The sequence below is a fragment of the Lissotriton vulgaris genome, chromosome 6 (genome assembly GCF_964263255.1).
Source record: "Lissotriton vulgaris chromosome 6, aLisVul1.2, whole genome shotgun sequence".
In the NCBI taxonomy this organism is placed as follows: Eukaryota; Metazoa; Chordata; class Amphibia; order Caudata; family Salamandridae; genus Lissotriton; species Lissotriton vulgaris.
In genome coordinates this window covers 1,493,893,398-1,493,914,278 of record NC_141694.1, presented here as the reverse complement: position 1 = coordinate 1,493,914,278, position 20,881 = coordinate 1,493,893,398, and the positions used below count along the sequence as shown (strand labels likewise).

General features: G+C 42.8%; 1 protein-coding gene across 1 annotated transcript in view; it reads right to left on the bottom strand.

Moving 5' to 3' along the window:
- The window catches only part of EML6 (EMAP like 6), a 748,837-nt gene that overhangs the window by 547,259 nt on the left and 180,697 nt on the right, over positions 1 to 20,881 (bottom strand). The window contains exons 4-5 of the mRNA XM_086927650.1: positions 19,453 to 19,521; positions 14,551 to 14,736 (exon numbers count right to left, since the gene is read on the bottom strand). Of these exons, the coding sequence (XP_086783776.1) occupies positions 14,551 to 14,736; positions 19,453 to 19,521 (255 nt within the window). The remainder of the gene's footprint in view (positions 1 to 14,550; positions 14,737 to 19,452; positions 19,522 to 20,881) is intronic.

Sequence of the window (20,881 nt, the reverse complement as noted above, 5' to 3'; positions counted from 1 at the left end):
TGCTGGACGGACCCTATCACAATAAGTAGACATTACAACACAACGCAGTTTAACAGGAAATGCCCACCCATCCAGTGCTTAGGAATTTTGCAGCTTCATGACATGATGGCATGCAAGATCTTTGAGACATTATTTATTTATGTTGTTTGCTGTCCCAGCAGTAAAGGCAGGATTCCGGTCACTATGTGGGTAAGAAGGATAGATGAGGAATCTGAGCTCTCAGATCCAGATTGAGCCACTGTGGTGGATAAAATAATAACATTACTCAACCATGTAAGCAACCGTAACAATATTATTCATAACGTAAGTCAGTGCTATCTACAAAGCCTTCCAGGAAGTCGCAGGCAAATGTACTCAAAACAGCAGGTGTCTTTGGATGTATTGTGAGCATACGGACTACTTCTGAATATTATACATAAGCTAGAAAAGGTTTTCTTGGTCTTAAGAAGGTTTTCTTGATCTTATTTTCCTTTTCAACATAGCAGATTATTTTTTTTTACACTTCACACTGTTTTCATACTGTAGCGGTAAATGTGAAGCGAGCTGACATCTTTAATATATTTGTGTGTGGGTCTTCCAAACGCATAACCGGAGTTACAGGGAGCTTACACTTAACACAAAATAAATATGCCCAGCAGTTTCTTCTCCTTCATTTCCCCTCTTCCCTGTCGCCCTTCTCATCTGTTGATCCCCCTTTGTTTTCTTCCACCTCTCTTTCCTCTCCTTCATTCACCATATAAAAGATTGAGCTGTTGGCTTTGCCAATGCTTGTTTATTCAGGGACTGGTTAAAGACGTGCGTTGCAGGATCCCATCTCCTGCAGTAAGCACTCTCAAGAGCTGTACACCGTGGCAACATAAAGGAAAGTCTCTGCTCAGAATACCTCCGCGGGCAGTGCTCCAAGTAATCATCTTAAAGCACTCGGATGATGCCTAGGACCTCTCCCTTCCCAGCATGCAATTAGTGCACTCCAATCACGTCTATGCTTTTTGGCCCGTCTTGCCTGACACGCGGCTCGCTGATGAATTGTTCTTGTGCCGCGCGCTCATTTTCCGACCCGGCCTTTATTAGTTTTTCTGCTGCTTCCTTTTCCATTGCTCATAATAAGTACAAAGGGATGGAGACAAGACCCCGAGTACATTATACTCGGTGCTCATTTTCCATTGTTTTGCTCGATGATCAGAAGAGACAGCTATCCTAAAACAAACCGCTATCTCAACGTGTATTGTATTGCAAAATGGAAAGATATTTTCAGCACAGTTATTACTCTGCTCTATAAACTACACAAATTATATTTCTATCACCCAAGTGACAGCAGTGAATGTATTGCTTTATCTGTGCCGGAGGTACTTAAGTGGGGAAACCGCTTTCTCCAGATTTCAAAGTCGCAACTGCTCTACCCTACCACATAAAAAAAGCTTTTGTTGCATTTTATATTACATACACTGGCAGCTATCAGTATATGTAGTTACTGATAATATAGAATACGGTCAGGTCATGAAATAAGTAAATTTAAGGCCTAATGTAGAATATAGTGAGACCAGGAAATCTTGTAATATGAGGAGGGCATGCTAAATCCGGTAAAGTATATATAGCGGAAATTCCTCCACCACCCTATCTCTTTGGTTGATAAATGCCCCAGGTGGATTCTCCACCAGTATCATCACTTACTCCATAAGGGGGGTGGGGGATCCAAATGTGAAAGAAACCCTTACAATAAGGGCCTGGTGCAGAACCTTTTCCATAAGAAAGTGTTATCCAGGAGTGAAAAAATTGCCATCTGTGCATGTAATGATCTGATCATGATTCACAAAATCAGAATCAGCGGACTTTCTGATGCGGATATACTGGTTACAGCAGTAGAATTCCAGCATTTTTTACTCAATTTTGAACTCCTAAATGATGCCCAGTGAGTGTTGCCAGGAAAGTGTCAGTAAACACTGACCATCTAAAGAGCCAAAACAGTATTTACCTATAACTACAGTTCTCTTGTGCTTGTCTCTGTCATAGATTCACATATATAATCCAGCAGGCCTATTAAAGTTAATCAACAATCCATTTAGGGAATGGGAGGGCCAAGAAGGCCCTAACATGGGCAACTGTGAGAGAAAGATGGACTTAGATCATCCAGCTTCATGGGAGACAGTGAGATGAGGCACACTTAAAAGCATTTCGCTTTTTCACCCCTGCATGGAATAGGTGTTGTTGATCTGTACTTCCACCCCCTTCTCTGCACTGGTAAGAACTCCATTTCTTGGGCCAGATACAGGTCATTATAGAGGTGGATAGACTACCCATTGCATGTTGCTGTTTCAATGTTATTTAAACATATGTACACTGCTAGGTTAACATTGATAACCAAAAGTTCTCAGCCTGCCCAACGGGGAATTATTAAAGGATGGGAATCTAGGAAAGAGAACAATGCTAGAGAACTGTAGTTATAGGTAAGCACATTTGTTGGCATTGTAGGTAATCAAAGTGTTGGCATGGGTCAATTTACTGACACTTCACGGTCCTCCTCGATTTTTCCGGCGCCTTAGACACGGTCGATCATTCCATCCTTCCTGACTGTGTCGGGGGTGCTGGCATTCGGGGTTCGGCTTTGGCCTGGCTCAACTCCTTTTTAGACAACCGCACCCAGGCCGTACAGCTGGAGGGCTTTTCTGCCCCCACCTGCACTGTCCCCTGCGGGGTCCCTCAGGGTTCTCCTCTCTCTCCTCTCCTTTTCAATCTTTATATCTACCCTCTTATAACCGCTTTGCAAAAAATGGAGGTCATGATATATAATTATGCCGATGACCTCCAGCTCATCTTCGACCTTTCTTCTTCCCCTGATTCTATTCTTAAGTTTCAATCTACCCTGATGTTTATTTACGACTGGATGAATTGCAACCACTTAAAGTTGAATCCCGACAATACTGAGCTGTCGCTAACCGATGGCTCTTCCAGTCCTTGGACCTCTGCCTTTTGGCCGCCTTCCCTTGGCCCCCCCTTACCCTCTGCCTCCGTGAAAACTCTGGGTATCAAAGTCAGCCAGGATCTTACTCTGCGCCCTCAGATCAGTACCGTGGTCTCATCATGCTTTCTTTCCCTTAGATCCATTCGAAAGATCTCTTGTTTCTTCTCTGCCACAGCCCTTAAACTCATTCTTCTTGCAATGATTTTATACATAAATCTTTACTCAGTCTAAACTGGAATGAACCCATCTTTCACCTAATGACACATTTTCAGATTTAATGGCTGGCCCACCAAAGCTTCCACATCCCTCACCGCTAGGTCCTTTTTCATTCCTAACAAAGTCTAATTGCTGACCAGGGTGGATAAAGCCTAGGAAAGAGCAGAAGATGCCTGACCTCCGGCATTGCATTTTTCTTGTGGTACTGCATTTGCAGTGACTGATAATAAAAATCTTTGTAGTAATTGACATTGGCATTCTGCGGCGTGGAGCACACCTATAAATGCCCTCCAGTAACTGCCTCCCATGTCTATTATCATAGTGTATTCAGTATGTTCTTCACCAGCAGTCGTGGGTCACCACCCGAGGGTATCGCACATGTGTACTCAAGTACCTCTTTTGCATCCTGCACCCTCTGCTCCAAGGCTTTAATCTTGGAGGTAGCATCAGACTGTCCAGTTCAATCGGTACCCCTCGTGCAGCAATACCTTTCATTTTGCCTTTTTGGGTTTTCACCGCAGTCTCATATTGGTGGGTTGACATGTATAGCATTAATGGATGGTAGAGTAATGTTTTATTTTTTATTTGGGTCTACCTAATTTGGGGGGCAAATGTTAAATCCTTGAGAAGCTATGTTTAAAAGCTCTTGTTTTTTCTTCCTCCTGCTATTTCCTTACCACTAATTGTGGCTTCGGGATGCCAGCGAACTATACATCTCAATAAAAACTAATATCCTGACCAGTAGCTACCTCATTTAGTAGGGCTTGACCCAAGGCAGCCCTGGCAATTTTTTCAGACCAGTCCCTGGAGACGCACTGCCTGCCCTGGAATGCTGGAAACGCTTGGCTGCTGCTTTTGTTACTGGGGGCCGCCAAAAACAAAACCAGCCCCCACTGCTGCAAAACAGGCCCCCACCCTTCCAGCCTCCTGGGGAAACGCCTGATGCCCAGTATGGCCAGTCTAGCGCTGGCTATCGCACTGCCGGGGCCTGCATTTGCAAAAGGAAATGCTGTTGTTATGCTAGCTGCATCTCCTCTGGCACTTCTCCAAGTCCGTTAGCTACAGTCCAAGGTTTTCTTTTCTTAAAGATTCATAAAGTGCAAACTCGACCCGAAGGTTTCGGAGCACTTTACATCAGCACCAGTTACGTTACACAAGGACACATTCATTTTTTGGTAGGCACAGGGAGATTAAGTGATTTGCCCAGAAGCACAGGACGTGGAGTCAAACCCGAGGCTCGAATCTTGGTTTCCCAGCTCCAAAGTCGGCAGCTCTAGCCGTGAGACCACACCTTCTCCCCAGGTTTGCCATTACGTCAGCCAACTCACCAGTTTCAGTGTTGCAATTCTAGAATTTTCTCAAATGTCTCACTCCATAGCCAAAGTCTGAGCTGATGCTTTGGGCGGCCCGACTAATGATCGAGTCCACAAAGACAACAGACCTGTCACTATTGTGGGTAAATGTCCTGGGACAAATTCCCCGCCACCCTGTTGAATATCCTCTCTACAGTTTCCATTAGCCATTTGTTCTTCTAGAAATATTCATAATTAACGGGTTGATCTTGGAGAGAAGTAATAAAAAACGTTTATCACACAGTGTCTGCAGCTTGGGACCGGCTGCTAATGGGATGTCAGCTCTTTTTCTGAAGCATAAAACTAGTTCGCTGGATATATCTTTTATTATCACAGATTCAGAAAACACCACATTTTGTACAAAATCCAAATAGTGCAACATTAGGGAGAAGGTTGACTGGGAGCACAGATAATGACCAAACGAGAATTAAGCCAAAAGCAAGTTAGAATGGCAAGACAGCCTTTCATATCCACTTGTAAAAAATAATTCTTTATCAGGACAAACGCAAGCTGGTTCTATAGAAGAAAAAAGTAGGCGGTAGCGTCAGGTAGATTCCTAGCAAAATTCAAACATTCAAAACGAATAAAGTAAATACATTTAATACAAATAGGATTTTACTAATGTTAAAACAAAACTGATATCTAACATGCGCTAACAGGAATCCATGATAATAAAAATGTTCTTTAATAATTGCAAACTGAAAAAAGGAACCATTATTCAGTGACCAGTGTAAAAAGTCAGTAAGAGGTCTGTGTGTGACTTGAGGATGATCAACTATGACGAATAACCAGGTCCCCTGTGACACAAACTGTGTCCTCGGGCTACTAAATGGCAAAGTGTCTGAATTTTCCAGGTTTTTTCATCCTGCCGGATGCATGAATTTCTCAACCCCAAAAGGGTAAAGCAAGGAAAGGGGTTCTGCAAGTAAATCAGGGTGGTGCCTTTTCACATTAGAGGACCTCAGGAATGCAAGCAACTGGTAGCCTTGCCCAATGCCTCTTGTATGTCATAAGATATTAATTTCTAGCAACATACCAGGAGCACAGTCATCAGAGGGATCTCCTCAAGGACCTTGTTATTTGTCACAGAATAAATGAGAGGCCCCCAATAATTCTTTCACAACAGCTTTGAGAAACGTTTTCTGTCATACTGGAGAACTCTAGCAGGCGTAATCATGTGTAGTCCTCAGCTGGACTTTTTTGTTAGATCTTTATGTATATTTGGGATTTTTTGGCAAACAACCTTCCAGTTGAGTGTAATTTTTCCTGCCATAACCCACATGGTTATAGGGAAACAGAAATAGGATACTGGTGTAATATATAGGACTACTAGGGACTCATAGCTATCATACACTGTTTATCTCAGTTGAACCATTCTCTTTACCCTTGACTGTTTATCTAGAGAAGGGAAACACAAAGTACATAGTCTATTCCAGCCGGGACCTCCTGCATTGACCTAAACAAATGCTTTGGAAGGTGGGAGTAAGAGATCGTTAATCAGGGGCCATAGAAATCTATTAATTTTAAGTTTCCTAACTGAGCTATTCATGTGAGAGAGTAGAAAGAAAGAAAAAAGATTTACTCACTATTTCTGATCCCTTCTATGATATCCCTTAGCTACAGGGCGATAACCAGGAAACATTTAGGAGGTGAGAGCGGACCGTCTAAGGTGAGTACCTCTTTTCAACGCGGATTAGCTTGCATGCGATTCCATTATTGGCAATGATTAGGATGCAAAAAGAACAGACGATGGACGGAATGCTGAATTAAGCAAAAATTTACCCCAGTCACAGATCTGGGTTCAATCCATTGTTTTTTTACACGCAACACCATTCCAGTTTAGACCAAGCCATAGGCAAATCAGTCTTGACCCTATTCCCCATGGAAGCAGTCTTGTCCGAACTGCCAGGCCAGATTTCCCCTGGATCAGAAACAAGCATCCTGGGACCGGTTTTGAGGTAACAACCCTCATTAGCTAGGTTGAATCTGGTGGCATAGCAAGCACGGGACACACCTCTGGGCATATCCTTCACACTTAGGACGAAAAATGCACAAAGAACAGATGATGGACGGAATGCTGAATTAATCAAACATTTACCCCCAGTCACAGATCTAGGTTAAATGCATAATTTTTTTGCACCCCACACATTCCAGTTTAGACCCAGCCATATGCAAATCAGTCTTGACCCTATTCCCCATGGGAAGAGTTCAGCTGAACTGTCAGGTCAGATCTTCCTGGGACCAGAAACAAGCATCTTGGGACCAGTTTCAGGATAACACCCCTTATCAGCTGGGCTAGCTCGTATCTGGGGGCATAGCGAGCACGGGACACACACCTGGCAATACCCTTCCCACCTAGGGCGATAAATGCAAAAAGAGCTGATGATGACTTTTGTATTGCTAGAGGTCTTGAGGAGCATCACACAAAGAATCTCCATGTTTGCATGTGTGCAATATATTAAAATGATAGCTCTATATTACACCACCAAAGGCCTTTGATCATCCAAGTTAAGTAGTAAACCTGGTAATGATGATTGTCATATGCTGTGATGGGCATACTTGCCCTGGATAAAACCTGACTGATCTACATCAACCACTTTGGTAACCAGACATTATAATATTTCTACCTAGACACATTATTGGAGTCAGTCAGTCTTTTCTTTGTGTAACACAATTACTTAAATGTTTGAGAAGTATCTTTTTGCAGTTTGTATTGACCACACTAGTTGAAAGATGAGAACGTTTAATTTGCAGGGTTATGGATTAATTGACAAATCTATCTGTATCAGGTGCTTTCTTCAGGATTGATAATATTTCCCTCAAGTTCTTTTATCTTTAGGTTACGAGTCTAATTTCCTAAGTCAGTTAGACATTGTGAGGTGGTTTTATAAGACTAATGGCTCCCTCTTTATGGAGGTTGCTTTAAGTAAAATGTGAAATTCTTCATCTGTGTCTTTGTAAATTAGTGTTTTATCTTCAGTTTTGAATTAGTTAGTTGATTAGAAAATTGTTTCAAGTTGTACCTTACACACCAACCTCTTTTTTGATCATCTTCTCAGTATTTTAGCCTTACTAGAAAAAGAGATAGCTCTTCTTCTTTGGAGTACATTCTGTGTATGTTATATTTGAGTTTTTCTAGTTATACTTACATACTTGTTGTGAGTGGCATTGGAGGGCACAATTAATATTAAAGTGCCTACACAAGTGTAAAGAGATATTTCTTTCTTTTTTTGTGGGGTGTATATGCTTTGGTTTTACCACTGACATAGAGCTTAACCCGGTTACAGACTAATTTGACATCTTGGACAGATTTGGACTGATAAATCTTGGACTGGAGATTAAACAAAACCTTACATCTTTCAAAACAAAGGTTTGAATTTCAGTTGGTATTTTGGGGATATTTTCTGGTGGGGAAAGATTGACATGCACTGGGGTATGATTTGAAAAGCAAATGCTACTTAGGGATGCCTGTAGGAAGGTGTGGACGTGTTTTATGATGTGTTGAACTGTGAGAATGGTCTGGAGAGGTTGGGTGGAGGAGGCATCATATGTTTAGCTCTAGGCCATTAAGGAACGTAGTGGAGCTCTCACATCACTTGTTTTTTTTTTTTACAACAGATTTTATTGATTTTGCGTAGTACCAGATGGCAACATACAAATAAGACATATTGTCAAAGTTCTAGGCACTAAAAATTGCCCCCCCCGAGGTCTGCTGAACATCAGACCAGATACAACCCCCCACACCCCCTCCCAACCACGCACCATACCTGTTGTAAAAAACAAGACACAAACACATCGCATGAGTTCCCGTCTATATCCGAATACCTCCATCACATTAAACTGGCAAGTCACTTACTACTAGCCGTTCAAGAGGGTCCTTGTTTACTGGCTGCGTCATGAGGGACAAGTCAATGCCTCTGTATTTGGCCCACCCGGCCCAGATCTTCCTGTGCATCTGTGAACAGCTTCTTGCCTGAAATGCTGCAATCTTGTCCGACATGCACCTATTCATGGCCTTTTTCTAAGTTGCTATACGGGGTAGGGATGTAGCCTTCCAGTGGTGTGCAATGTCACACTTAGTCAACTTGAGGCCCAAGAACAGAAGGTGTCTTTTATTTCTGTTCCCCCCGATATCTTCTGTGCCATGCAGGAGTGTCAATCTATGGTCTGCAGGAATGTCCCATGCCAATTCCCGCCCAATGCAGGACAAACACCCGACCAAAAGTGTTGCAGTGCCCCGCAACTCCACACCGTATGGAGAAATTGCCCCTCATCCGATTCACAGCAGGGACATGCGAAGGACTGAATAGCCCCCATCTTCCAGAGGCGGAGGCTTGTGTAATATATTCTGTGGAGATATTTAAATTGGATCAACCTATACCTAGTGGAAATAGTGGAGTACCTGGGGCTGGCCAACTCTTCGGCCCAATCATCGTTCGTCAGGGCGGGAAAATCCACCTCCCACGCCACCCGGGCCCGTTGAATAGTGGTTTTTGAGTGTGTAGTGCGAGTTTGCTAAATGTACCAGATTTTGTGGGGCCCCAGATCCTCCATCAGCAACCGACCCTCTAATGGGTGAAACTCGGATAGAGACGTGAGATGCCATATCAGGGGGGGACAAGGCGTTACGGAGCTGTAGATACCTATGGAACTGTGATCTGTGGAGGTGGAAATCCTCCTGCAACCTCTGGAAGGATTTGAGCATGGACACCTGCATTACATCTCCAGGCTTGGATATCCCAATGTCGTCCCACCTACGGAACCCCACTAGTGTTGAAACAGGCCGGAGGTGTGAGCCCTGCCAGAGGGGCATCGCACTGGTTAGCCTGCCCCACCAACCCATACACCGGACCACACGCCTCCATTTCTGAATAACAATCCTACAGGCCGGAGGAAGCTCCACCAGGGACGAGGAACTGTATAAGAGGTGGAGCAGCAGGGTATACGCCATGAAGAGCCATTCCACTGCATAAGCCGGGTCCACCTGAGAGCCATACCACCATTCATTAATCACCAGGAAGTGCGAAGCCCAGTAATACGCCCGAACGTCGGCCACCACAATATGTAGACTGAATACACGTTGCAAGCGCCACCCGAACCGTGCTCCCCCCCAAAGGAACCTATTCAGGAGCGCATTGATTTGGAGAAACCACGACGGGGGGGATCGGATACGGGTAATTTTGCAGCCTATATAGCATTCGCGGAAAAGACACCAATTTGAAAATGGCTGACCTGTCATATTGAAAGAGGCAGGTGGGACCATAACGTTGTCTTGTCGCGGACCGTGGGGAGCAGCGGACCAATATTACACGACCAAGCTTCGTTAGGACACCGGGTGATATATACCCAGAGGTACTTGAAACCCACCTCAGTGACGATGAGTTGTGAGGCCCAAGTCTGAGACTACTGCTCGCCGCATATGGGGAACAAGATAGATTTGGATGGGTTAGCGCAGAGTCTGGAAGTCTCCCCTAAGATCCGCAAAATCTGGAGCACCCGTGGCCTGGAGGTCCAAGGATCTAATATGAAAAGAGAGCATCATCGGCATGAAGCGCGATCCTGTCCGAGCACTCCGGCGACCAGTCCAGTCCACGGACAACAGAATCCAGGCGCACCCACGCGGCTAATGGCTCAATAGCTTAGGCGAATAAAAGCGGGGAGAGTGGGCACCCCTGCCTTGTGCCCCTACGAATGGGGAAGGGAGCCGAGCAATGTCCGGCCACGCGAACCGATGCAGTGAGATCTGTATATAATATATAATAATTTCACTTAGGCCCTAAAGCGAGAACCCAGATTGACAGCATCTAAGAGCTTAAAAAGGTAAGTCCAGCTCAGCGAATCAAACACCTTGTCAATGTCTGCCAGAAGACCGCTGCAAGGCACCCCAGACGATGAATCTCCACCACGGCGTTGTGAGCACGTCTGATAGTGTGTCTGGTGGAGCGTTGTGGCATGAAACCTGACTGATCCGGATGCACCAGATCCTGGATATACATGTGAAGGGCCGATACGAACCAGGATCTTCGGGGGGTGGCCCGGCTTGAGGAAGACAACGATTTCGGCATGTCGCCAATCAGTAGGCAGAATGTGCTGCTCCGAAGCCTTATGCAGCGCCGTGAGCAGATGAGATCTGAGAGTCCCCATCTGGGTGCGCATAAAGTCGCATGGGAACCCGTTCCGGCCCGGTGCATGTCCCAGGTGGGTGTTGGAGAGCGCCGTCCACAGATCGTCTAAGGAAATGTATTCGTCCAGGGCGTCTCGTTGTTTGTCCAAGAGGCGGAGGGGGGAATAGCTGTGAAAAAGTTGTCTATAAGGGGTTCGGCTATTACTCATAGAGTGCGGCGTAGAAATCGGCAAAGGCCTAGACCACCGCCTCGGGGGAGGTGCACCTATCACCAGCTGGGGACCTCAATAGGGGACCTGCGTCGGGGACGCTCGGCCTGGCAGAGCCTGTGGAGCATCTGGCTGGACTTGTCGCCCCATTGATATATCCTATATTGAGTAGCCAAACAGGCCTCTTTGGCGCTGTAAGTGTGCAGCTGATGAAGCTGCTGCTGAACATGCAGCAGATTACGACGGAAGTTGGAGCTCATCACTTATTTTAGTGTAGTAATTGCTATCCATAATGTAATCACAGGCGATGTTTGAACATCCTCTTGTAATTTTATCATCATGAATTGTTGTGGTCAATGCAGTGTAAAAATCATTTAGGATTGTTTCCATTCACGTTTAGAAAGTAAACTTGACAATGGTGATGTTTTTATTTCAAATTTCCAATGGGAGAATGGATCTGCTTCATTCTCAATCTTTTTTCATGTAGAGCTTTTTAGAGTTAGAAAACAATTATGGCTTTCGGCACCAACTTACCTTCTACAGGGTTTTAGTGGTGTAGAATTAGTGAGGTGAGTTTTTTTGATGAAGGATGCACGAGTATTCTAATTTTGTAATAATTCTAATATTTAGTTCTTGTAGTAGAATGATTAATGCTATTGATATTCTTGCTTCTGAGGCATAATTTGGATCCAAATCTTAACACAGTCATAAAAGTAGTAAAATAATAGAATCATAATAGATATATGTAACATAATCAGAGCATTGTGATAGTGCAAAAGCTACACCCCTAAAAGATCTGCAAAGGGAAATCTCCTTCAGGGCACACACTTTAGGGTACAAAACATATACAACAAAGAGATACTAACAGTAAATAATTAAATGCTAAAATTATCCACCAAAGAAAAATACATGAAACAAAATAAATTAAAGAACTATAGGGATGAGGAAGAGTGATAGTAATGCAAGAGAGCATTAAGAGGAGGGGAGAGATACACGATGTAAGAAATTGATTAAATGCAGAAGGCAAGAAAAGAGCCAATCGTAGTGGAAAGAGGATACAACAAATTAATGTTGTAAAAAACGAACAATAAGCAAATAGAGGCATAGATATGGAGAATACCTATGCAAATCTGTTGGGAATTGTTTTGATAGCCTACATTACATATATAAGGCATGCCTCAGATGTTGACAGATGACATTGAAAGGGTGTGTCCTTACACTATAAAATAGCACTGCCAAATATATATACTGCCCAGATTTATATATGAACTAACTAAACCAACAATGTCTATCTGGAAAAAAGCATAATGAAATTACACTTAAATGAAAATGTTTGTAGTCATTTCTTTAGGGGAAAAAGCTGCCACCCAAACAAATCACTACCATAACTAGAAATAAAGAGAGATTTGTGGGCACTGGACACTGGCGTAACGAAACTTGAGGGGGCCTCCCTGCACAGGCACGTGCAGGGCCCCCCTCCGGGCTCAATCAGGAACTCTGCAGCCAGAGTGCTGGTCTGAGGGTGCCCCCAGGAGCAGGGCGGTGTCTCCGGGGGCTGGTGCTACACCCCTGGCACTGGCTTCTCTGACCTCACTTTTTTTTATTGCATCATTTTTAATCACCAAACCAACAAACATTGGTTCACACCAACTATGTCAATGGACCTTATGGATCCACAATGATGAATCATTTCCAAATACAGGTTTCATAATATAGCTGTAAATAAATTCAACCTGGTCTCTATTATATACTATTAGAACTTCCAAAGAAAAAAAAACTATACATATACAAGCATGAATGTACCTATGTATGAGACCAGCCATATATCACCATTTGGAAGAAAGAAATCCATTGGCAAAATTGGATTCACCATGGTATAGTTTATTTTAGTCCATTGATTCAAAACTATCCCAATTTTCTTCTAAAGAGCTGAGCAATTCCTACAACTTGCCACCTGAAGAACTCCCTCTGGAAGTATTTAAGCTTAACGCTTAAATACGTCTCTCAAAAAAGTTGCCAGATTTCATGCTTTGGCTGCCACAGTTCAGTGTTCCTGCTGTGGCCGCCAGAGTTCAGTTTTCATGCTTTGGCTCTCACTGTGCTTTACTCTGACTGGAACTCAAATAAAGCCTCCTATGTTTAACAATGTCAGGAATCTGATGAGTCAAATTGCGGGAACAGATTACAGAGTAAAACTGCAATTGACTCACACACTAGCCCTAAACCTCCCCATATTCATCAAACAGACATTCTTGGCACAATCTGAGCTCCACTCAACCATCAAAGGCTTAACCTCAAAAGCGATAATTCTGTATTAGATGAGATCTGCCAGAAACATTTTAAAGTTTAAAACTAATCACAGATAGTAGCTTTACTACATCCATCATTACAAATGATGTACCTGATCTTGAGATCTTAGACTATGACACCAAGCTCTGGGTGTAAAAAAATCAGATATCAACATATGTAACTGGAAAGATAAATGAAACAAAGCTATTGAAAACAGTTGGTTTTAAGCTGCTGTAACTCTTTCTGTTATCCATGCATGCTACACTCATTTTTATCTGGCCTTATGACAGCTATTCATTCATTCACCCCAAGTACTGTCATTTTAAGGAAACATATTGTGTAATTCTTCTGTACGTCATTAGAAGAAATATGCTTTGAATGTATTCATCAATTTGTTGAACTTATACATTTCTGAAAAAATAAAAATCTATTTAAAACTGTTTCCATCAGGACACCAGAATAATAGGATAACTTCTGCCCCCACTTTACCGAGCTGGTGAGGCTTATAGGAACCCAGTATATCGGTAAAGACTGATATTTCTTGCATTCTATGCCCCATGTATGTCAAAAGCTGATGTAGATAAGTAAAAGTCAAACATTTGTCTTGCATGTGGCTAAATAAAAAAACATTTAATATACATCCCGTAGGTTATTTGGGGCCTGATTTAAATTTTGGTGGAGAGGGAACTCTTTTGCAACAGCGACAGAATTCCCTCTCCACCAACATTATTGTCCGCCCACCCAATTTTGATTCAAGTGGACCATAGTTTGACAACGGTGGAGACCACTCCTCTGCTGTGGTCAAACTTCTCCAACAGCTAGCGAGAGTAAGGGCAGGCAGAGATTTGGTTATACATTCACCCACCTAATTTAAATGGGTGGAAATATAGTTGTTTTTCAATGCCCATCACGGCCAGGAAAAACCTGCCAGCACGGGTATTGAAAAATGCACAATGCCCCCCTCGCCTTGGGAGGAAACTCTCCAGGTGAGGGAAGCACGTTTTTTCACTTTTCAAAAAGAAAATCCCGCTTTGGGGTTTTCATTTTGTAAATATCATTTTTTTTTTAATTTAGGTTATGGCTCCATCATGTTTGATGGAGTCGTCTGACAAAGTTACAATGCACTGGTAAAAAGCTCCTTGATGGTGGTTCCTTTTAAGTGGTCCGCACCTCCGTCAGGGCAACAGAGTAATTTACCCCATCACTCAGAGCAGGGGCAAATTGCCAACATTTAAATCAGGCCATTAAGTGATTTTCAACAAGTGACAACATTAAATGAATTGCAAGACTATAGTCCCTTACTTCTGAATCATTGTATGGTGCCATAATGTACAACATTGTATGGTTTCTGCATAACACATTTTTAATTAACCCTGTAGAGCATAAAAATACTTCACTTACACTGTGTGCTCCTTGAATTGTCCGCACGAGGTTTAGCCCTTTCCAGACATATATGTCTCCATTTAAAGCACCTGAATATGTAACATCTTCTTTTGCACATGCTAAGCAAAGGATTGTTTGAAGATCCCCGGTTTTGCCAAATATTCCTCTTTTGGCAGTTAGTGCATTTCCACATAGTGTCCAAAACTGAAAACGACAAAAAAATATACATTTGAGCAACTATTACTTAAACAGTAATCATTAGAACCAGATTGGTCATTTATTCCGTCGGGCATTTCCACGGGGTTGGATCCAGTGAAGGTTGTTTTTTGAAGGCGCAAGGTCGCTCCTGGAGCATTTGTCAATTTCTCCCGCTCCCATTGCAGAGGGGGTGCAGAAGAAAAAGAGGGAGCGGGAGAAAGAAACAGGGAGAGGAGAGAAACAGGCAGAGAAGCAAAGGTGAGGGAGAGAGGGAAAGGAGAGAGTGGGCGGTAGAGGGGAGGACGTTAACGGGCTGCTTTTGGTTCTCAGTCCAGGGAATCATGTTGATCGAATCTATGTCAGCCGCCTCTCCCCTTCATAATCCGGTGCTTGAATCAACTACTATCAACCTATGCAATCAGAGGTAATTAGCCTGAAGGACACTTGTCTAGAATGCAGTGCAGTGGGCTCCAGCCACAAAGCTTTTTTCAATGATTAGTTCAACTTTGTCCTGAAATGTCATCATTTAAGACACACATACTTCTCATGGGGCTAAGACAAGCCTGCTCACATAAAACTCTATGTGAATTGGCCCAGTATATCTCAGACAAGCATTTGCCTCTCATCTGTGAGAAAGGGACTTAATATCCAGGATCAGGGTGTAATGGAAAGCAAAGCGTGGCAATTCGTAGAGAAAGTCTGATTGTTTCACGGTGGGTTCATTTGCTATCCTCCATGTGCCTCGTGTTCTTACTTCTATCCCTAGAACTGTTGTCCATACAGGGGACATTAGTCTCTGTGCCTTGCCTGAGAAGATCAAACGTGTTTCACTGGGAAACACTCTCTGATGGCACACTCCGTGCTGTGGACGTCACTACAGTTCTGTCTTCGAGCCACAGGCTAACATTTCTTTGTCAAATAGAGTAACGAAGGGGCTGGGGGAACTCAAACTAGGAATGCACAGACCAAGTGACTAGGGGTAATTTCAGTGGATGCACCATTTATCATTTGATGTTGTACTGTGCTTTTCTGTCCCAGATCCTCTGCCATTAACCAGAACCACTGAGTTACATAATGGTTCTAGGATCATAGTGGAGCAGCATGACTCACTGTTAACAGAAACAATCCATCTACAACCATCTTTCATGCTTAGCTTCACTTGAACAAAGCTTGGCAAACAAGTCTGTTTAATCATGGATAAGGTACAAGCATCAACATTGAGGGAGAGCGGGAACAGATGATGTATGATTCTGATCAAGATATGTTGACAAGACAAATGAGAAAAGGAATTCTAAACATGTTGTAGACTCACAGACCTTGGTGCAGCTACTCAATGGTTACAAATAAATACCTTTCCAAATGACAGTCCATGGGAGTTAATACATTAAAATGCCAGTGGTAGGAGAAGTGACATCACATACCCTTTATCTACCCACGATACCCACGATACCTCAGCGTTTACTCCATATCCCACCATTACCCTTTAACAGCCTCTTCCTAGCAATAGAAGAGATTGAGGTGAAGAGTCACGAGAGGTAACTACACCACGCAAACATGGCTTCTAGCATCCTTTTTACTGTCCGCCCCTGTCCTTCGCTTCAGGAACCCGACACCAGGGGTAGCAAGAACAATGCCAGGGGCAGCAAGGGCCAACTAGAGGTTGAAGGTGCTACCGCGGTGTACTCCTACTTAGTGTCTATTCACCAGCATCATGCACACTTTAACTTCAAAATAATTGTGTAATGGTGAACTGCAAATTACTGTTACGCATCATCTGCGTTTGACTAGCTTAATTATGTACTGTGTAAACAACATGATAATTTTATTTACAACATAAAGAAATGTGTTTTAAGTATTCATGTTTATATTAAAACTAGCATGCATACTGTATTTAGTCGGTTGGTTATTCATTGATAACTTAATCTGTATGTCTTTAAATCTACACACCAGTTTATGGTTTATAATGACATTAAATTATAACCCTTTGTCTCACTGAAACCATGCGGGTGCAAGTCTGTCTTCCCAATAGTTCCCTCACTACCATAAATGAATTGGTCGAGTGCTATCATTCAACTTCTCCTCGTCGATTTCAGATCTTATTCATATGCCTAGCTCAGGCAAATGCGGCCTTTTTGAATAATTTTGGTCCTCATCTATCAAATCAATTTCTTTTACATGTCTTATGTGCTGACCAGTATACACTTGGTAAATGTGTGAATTTGTAAATTGTGTCTGAAATGTGTTCTTATTTGTTCTATAGAGTGAACCATGTCGCCGCGGGGCAAACACAGGTATCAGGAGTGAATCGGTGTCTACCCCACGGTGAAATGTTCACAAATCCTCTGCCAAAACTGCCATGATGAATAATATCTAAACTGTACAGTGGGGTGCAGGACAAAAAACATGCACATCTTCCAACCAGAATAGGTTGTTGCCTTTTAAATGCAACAAGCAGAGATGTGCAACATAATTTAATACAATTGGTTTAGACTACTAAGAGGAAATATTATTCGATCTAAAGGACTCAGGAGCTGGTCAGTGGAATTCCAAGGGCTATGATCATGTTCATCTGAGGAAGAGGGTGTGAAGCTGGACTGGGGTAAGGGACCTATCACTGGGTTGCTTGAAGCAAATCTGAGGCCTAAGTGCAGAAATATACAACACAACGATGGCGAAGGACAACCAGGGAATCCCAGAACGAGGAACTGGAGCTTTGCATCTATCTCCCAGCCTCAGAAACACAGATAACTCTCCGGGGGTGACAGTCTCTTACGAGGCCCATTTAGCACTGACCCTTGGGGAAGCCACCTTTACGGCTATCATCAGAGAGTTGAAATTCCCTTCCAACAATATTGGATATAAAGTATCGAAATTAAATTGAAATTTGAGTTTCTGACTGCTAGAACAGACACAACTGCGAAGAAAGTATAACATGTAAGATTTGTATAAGGCGGTGTGGTTTTTAAAAGTTGCTGAGTTTGGCAATAAACAGGAATTATTTGGTATTTTCCAGAACTGCACTGTCGCCTCTTTGATAAAGCTAGAGACACAAATTGAGAGATTAGAAGATCTAGACAGGACCCCGACAATGGGTTTTGCGGTCTTCCAATAAGGGAATTATTTTTTTTTAAACTGTTTTTTTATTGCAGACTTATGATATACAGGGTACATTCGTATAGGCACTGTTCCCCTGACGTCAGCGCCTGACATCGTTCGTTTACCTTCATACACGGCCTTTAAGCCCACATCCAGGAGGTCGAGCGGCATCAAGCAATAAAACACCAATCCCATTAACGCATTAACAGTTGCAGCCATCTAGCAAGGGATTCACTAGTCCGCTTTTATTTTCCTCCCCTCCCTGATTCCCCCCTCCCGTTTCTACATAACGACCCAGACCCTCTCCCACCTCCCCACAAGTCCCTCCACCTACGCCTGAGCGCTCTGTTAATCTGTATTTGTGAGGGCAGTCAGGAGTGAATAAGTATCTAGATAAGAGATGTACCCGGTGTGTTTTTGGGAGCATCAGCGTCTAAGTTAGGAGTACTCTCTTCTTCTAGCGACGTGCTGTCTCGCAAGGCCTGCACTAGCGCTTCCCACGCAGCTGCTGCTTCCAGTGTTTTATCGTCTGATGTACAGCAATAAGGGGATTTTATTATTAGTATATTTAAGCATTTTCTGACGATGAAATTTTTCTGAGAGCATCTGGCCCATAACAATTAATTACGGACAAGAGCCCGGAGGGAGTTGAAGGGTAAAAAGACTTTCTTGGTGCAAATGAGGACTGCAGTCAAAATGGTTGTGGTTGTCAAAGCTAAGAAAATGTGTTCTACAAGGAGAAGATTGTTTTATTATGGGTGGAGACAGAGAACTCATCCCTACTGAAGTAACAGAAAGCAAGAAGTCAGTCAAGAAAAGTAACCAGTTGGGGCACCTTCCTCCTGAAAGTGGCAAAAAATGATGACAGGATGACATGCCACGTTAAGCAGCAGGATTCAAAAGACAAAAAATGAAGTGCCTAAGAAAATTACAGAGGCACTATCAATAGTCTATGTTTCTCATCCCCATGGTTGATGTGTTACGACTAAATGTGACATACAGATTGTATTGTGCTTTTTGTTTTCTATGACTCCCAACTGCCTGCAAATTATTGAGCCATGATACTTTTTTGTACTGCATAAAATGTAATAACCATCTGGAAAGAACAGATTTTTGGTTTCGAATCCTAGTAGATGTTCACAATTCAAAATAGAGAAGAGGTCTCCCCAGAGGAAGGGCTTCTTGAGACCTGATTGTGAGGCCATGATTTGACATCCAGACAAAATTAAGGTGGCTCATGGTGGTAAAGTACATCTCTTCACTGACCCTGTGGCTACACAAACGTTCTTGGAAAAATTGAAAATGTGACATTAGGGAGACTGCCTTCTGTTCTGTATCGGTTTACTTAGCCTTGGTGAGATCTTCAACTGCTGTCTGAGGACTGGTTCATTGCAAGCTTTGTGGTGGTTGGGGGAGATACTCTATGGTGGAGGGATTTCACGAAGAAAGAGAAAAGAGCATGTGACCCCCAATTTAAAGTGACAATGTCGGAAGGCCTTTACTGCTCCTCTACATAGGTTGTAAGTCACAATACACTTTAAGAGTCAGAAATGAAAATTCTGCATATTTGTTTAGAATATTTTGTAAACTTCACGCCATTACAGTTATAAAAGAGAACAAGCTTACCTTAATGTGTTTGACACCACAGCTAACCAGTCTGTTAGGCTGGTACGGATCCCAAGCAATGTCAAAGATCTGTTAGAAAGCACAATAAAACAGTATTTGTTTTTTTATGTAGATCTATAATGATACGTCTCCTCAACCAATTTAATAACGTATGTTAATGTAGCTGGATACTTTAGGCAGCCCCTAAAGTAAAACTATAAAAAATACAGGTCCTTACAATATGTTAAGCACTACTAAATGAACAAAGGAATTACAAGCACAAGTGGTTGTTACTGTTTACCAGAAAATAATGTTGTTTCTTAAGAATCAATGAAAACATCCATGTAAAATAGAAATAAAAAACAGATGGGTGCGGTGAGGAAGACAAATGTGGCCATAATAACCAAGTTATATACCAGTCACAGGTGTGTAAAGCAAGCCCCGGTGGTGCAGGAGGGCCCCCCATTCAGCTGAAGACCTATGAATATCTGTGAAGTATGGGAACCTAAGGGGGGCCTGACCACATTCTGCTGACGGGCTACATCAGTTTGTGTTATGCCACTGACCAGTCTTCGTCATTAGTCCAAGTTCTAGGCATCATCTTAAGCAATAATTCCACTGTAAGGGCCACCCCAGGATCTGTGTGATTCGCAGGAGTGATTTGTTGGTAATGGTGGCAGACCACTTGAAAAACGTGTTTGGAGGCCAAAGAAAAAATTCAGATTAACATTTGTAAGAATCATCTTCTCTATGGAGAAAGAAGGTTGCCTGCCATGGGGGACCTCACTATAAAACTGTGTTATGGAAGGCTATGGATTGGAGTAATGATAATATCACCTAACTGCTCTGCCTGCTAAACCCAACACTACTTCAACCACTGGATGAATACCTAATAAATGTCACCTTCTGCGTTGAATTCCCTTCACTACTGCAACTGTTAAAGATGCTACACGTGACTCCCAGGTATGGGGGGCTCCAATACAGGGATATATGGCCTCACGTCATCTGCCACTAAGCAACAATTATTATTATTATTTCTGAATTTGTAAAGCGCCTGGTTACACTGTCAGTGTGTCCCCGCGTAGTAGAAAAATGATATCCATATTATATCTTACCATTTTCCTGACAGGAAAAAGAACAGAAAAGAAAACATTGTTGGACAAGACCAGTGCCCAGCTATTCAAAAGCAAACTGTTTTTCTCATCAGGGGTCCTTGGTAAAGAGATTTTAACAGCAAAATCATACTCAATAGGTGTACGAGGAAGCTGATGCAAGGTGTTGGGTCAAATCGCTTGTTGCAGAAGCTTTCAAGGTGGTACTTTGAGGGCAGAGATTTGTTAATATTCTTCAAAGATCCAAATTGGTTGTACATTTCAGTGGTCTTGAAGGGTTTTTAAACTGTGCAAACCTACACCAATGGGAACACCACTATCCAATGGCCCATTGATTC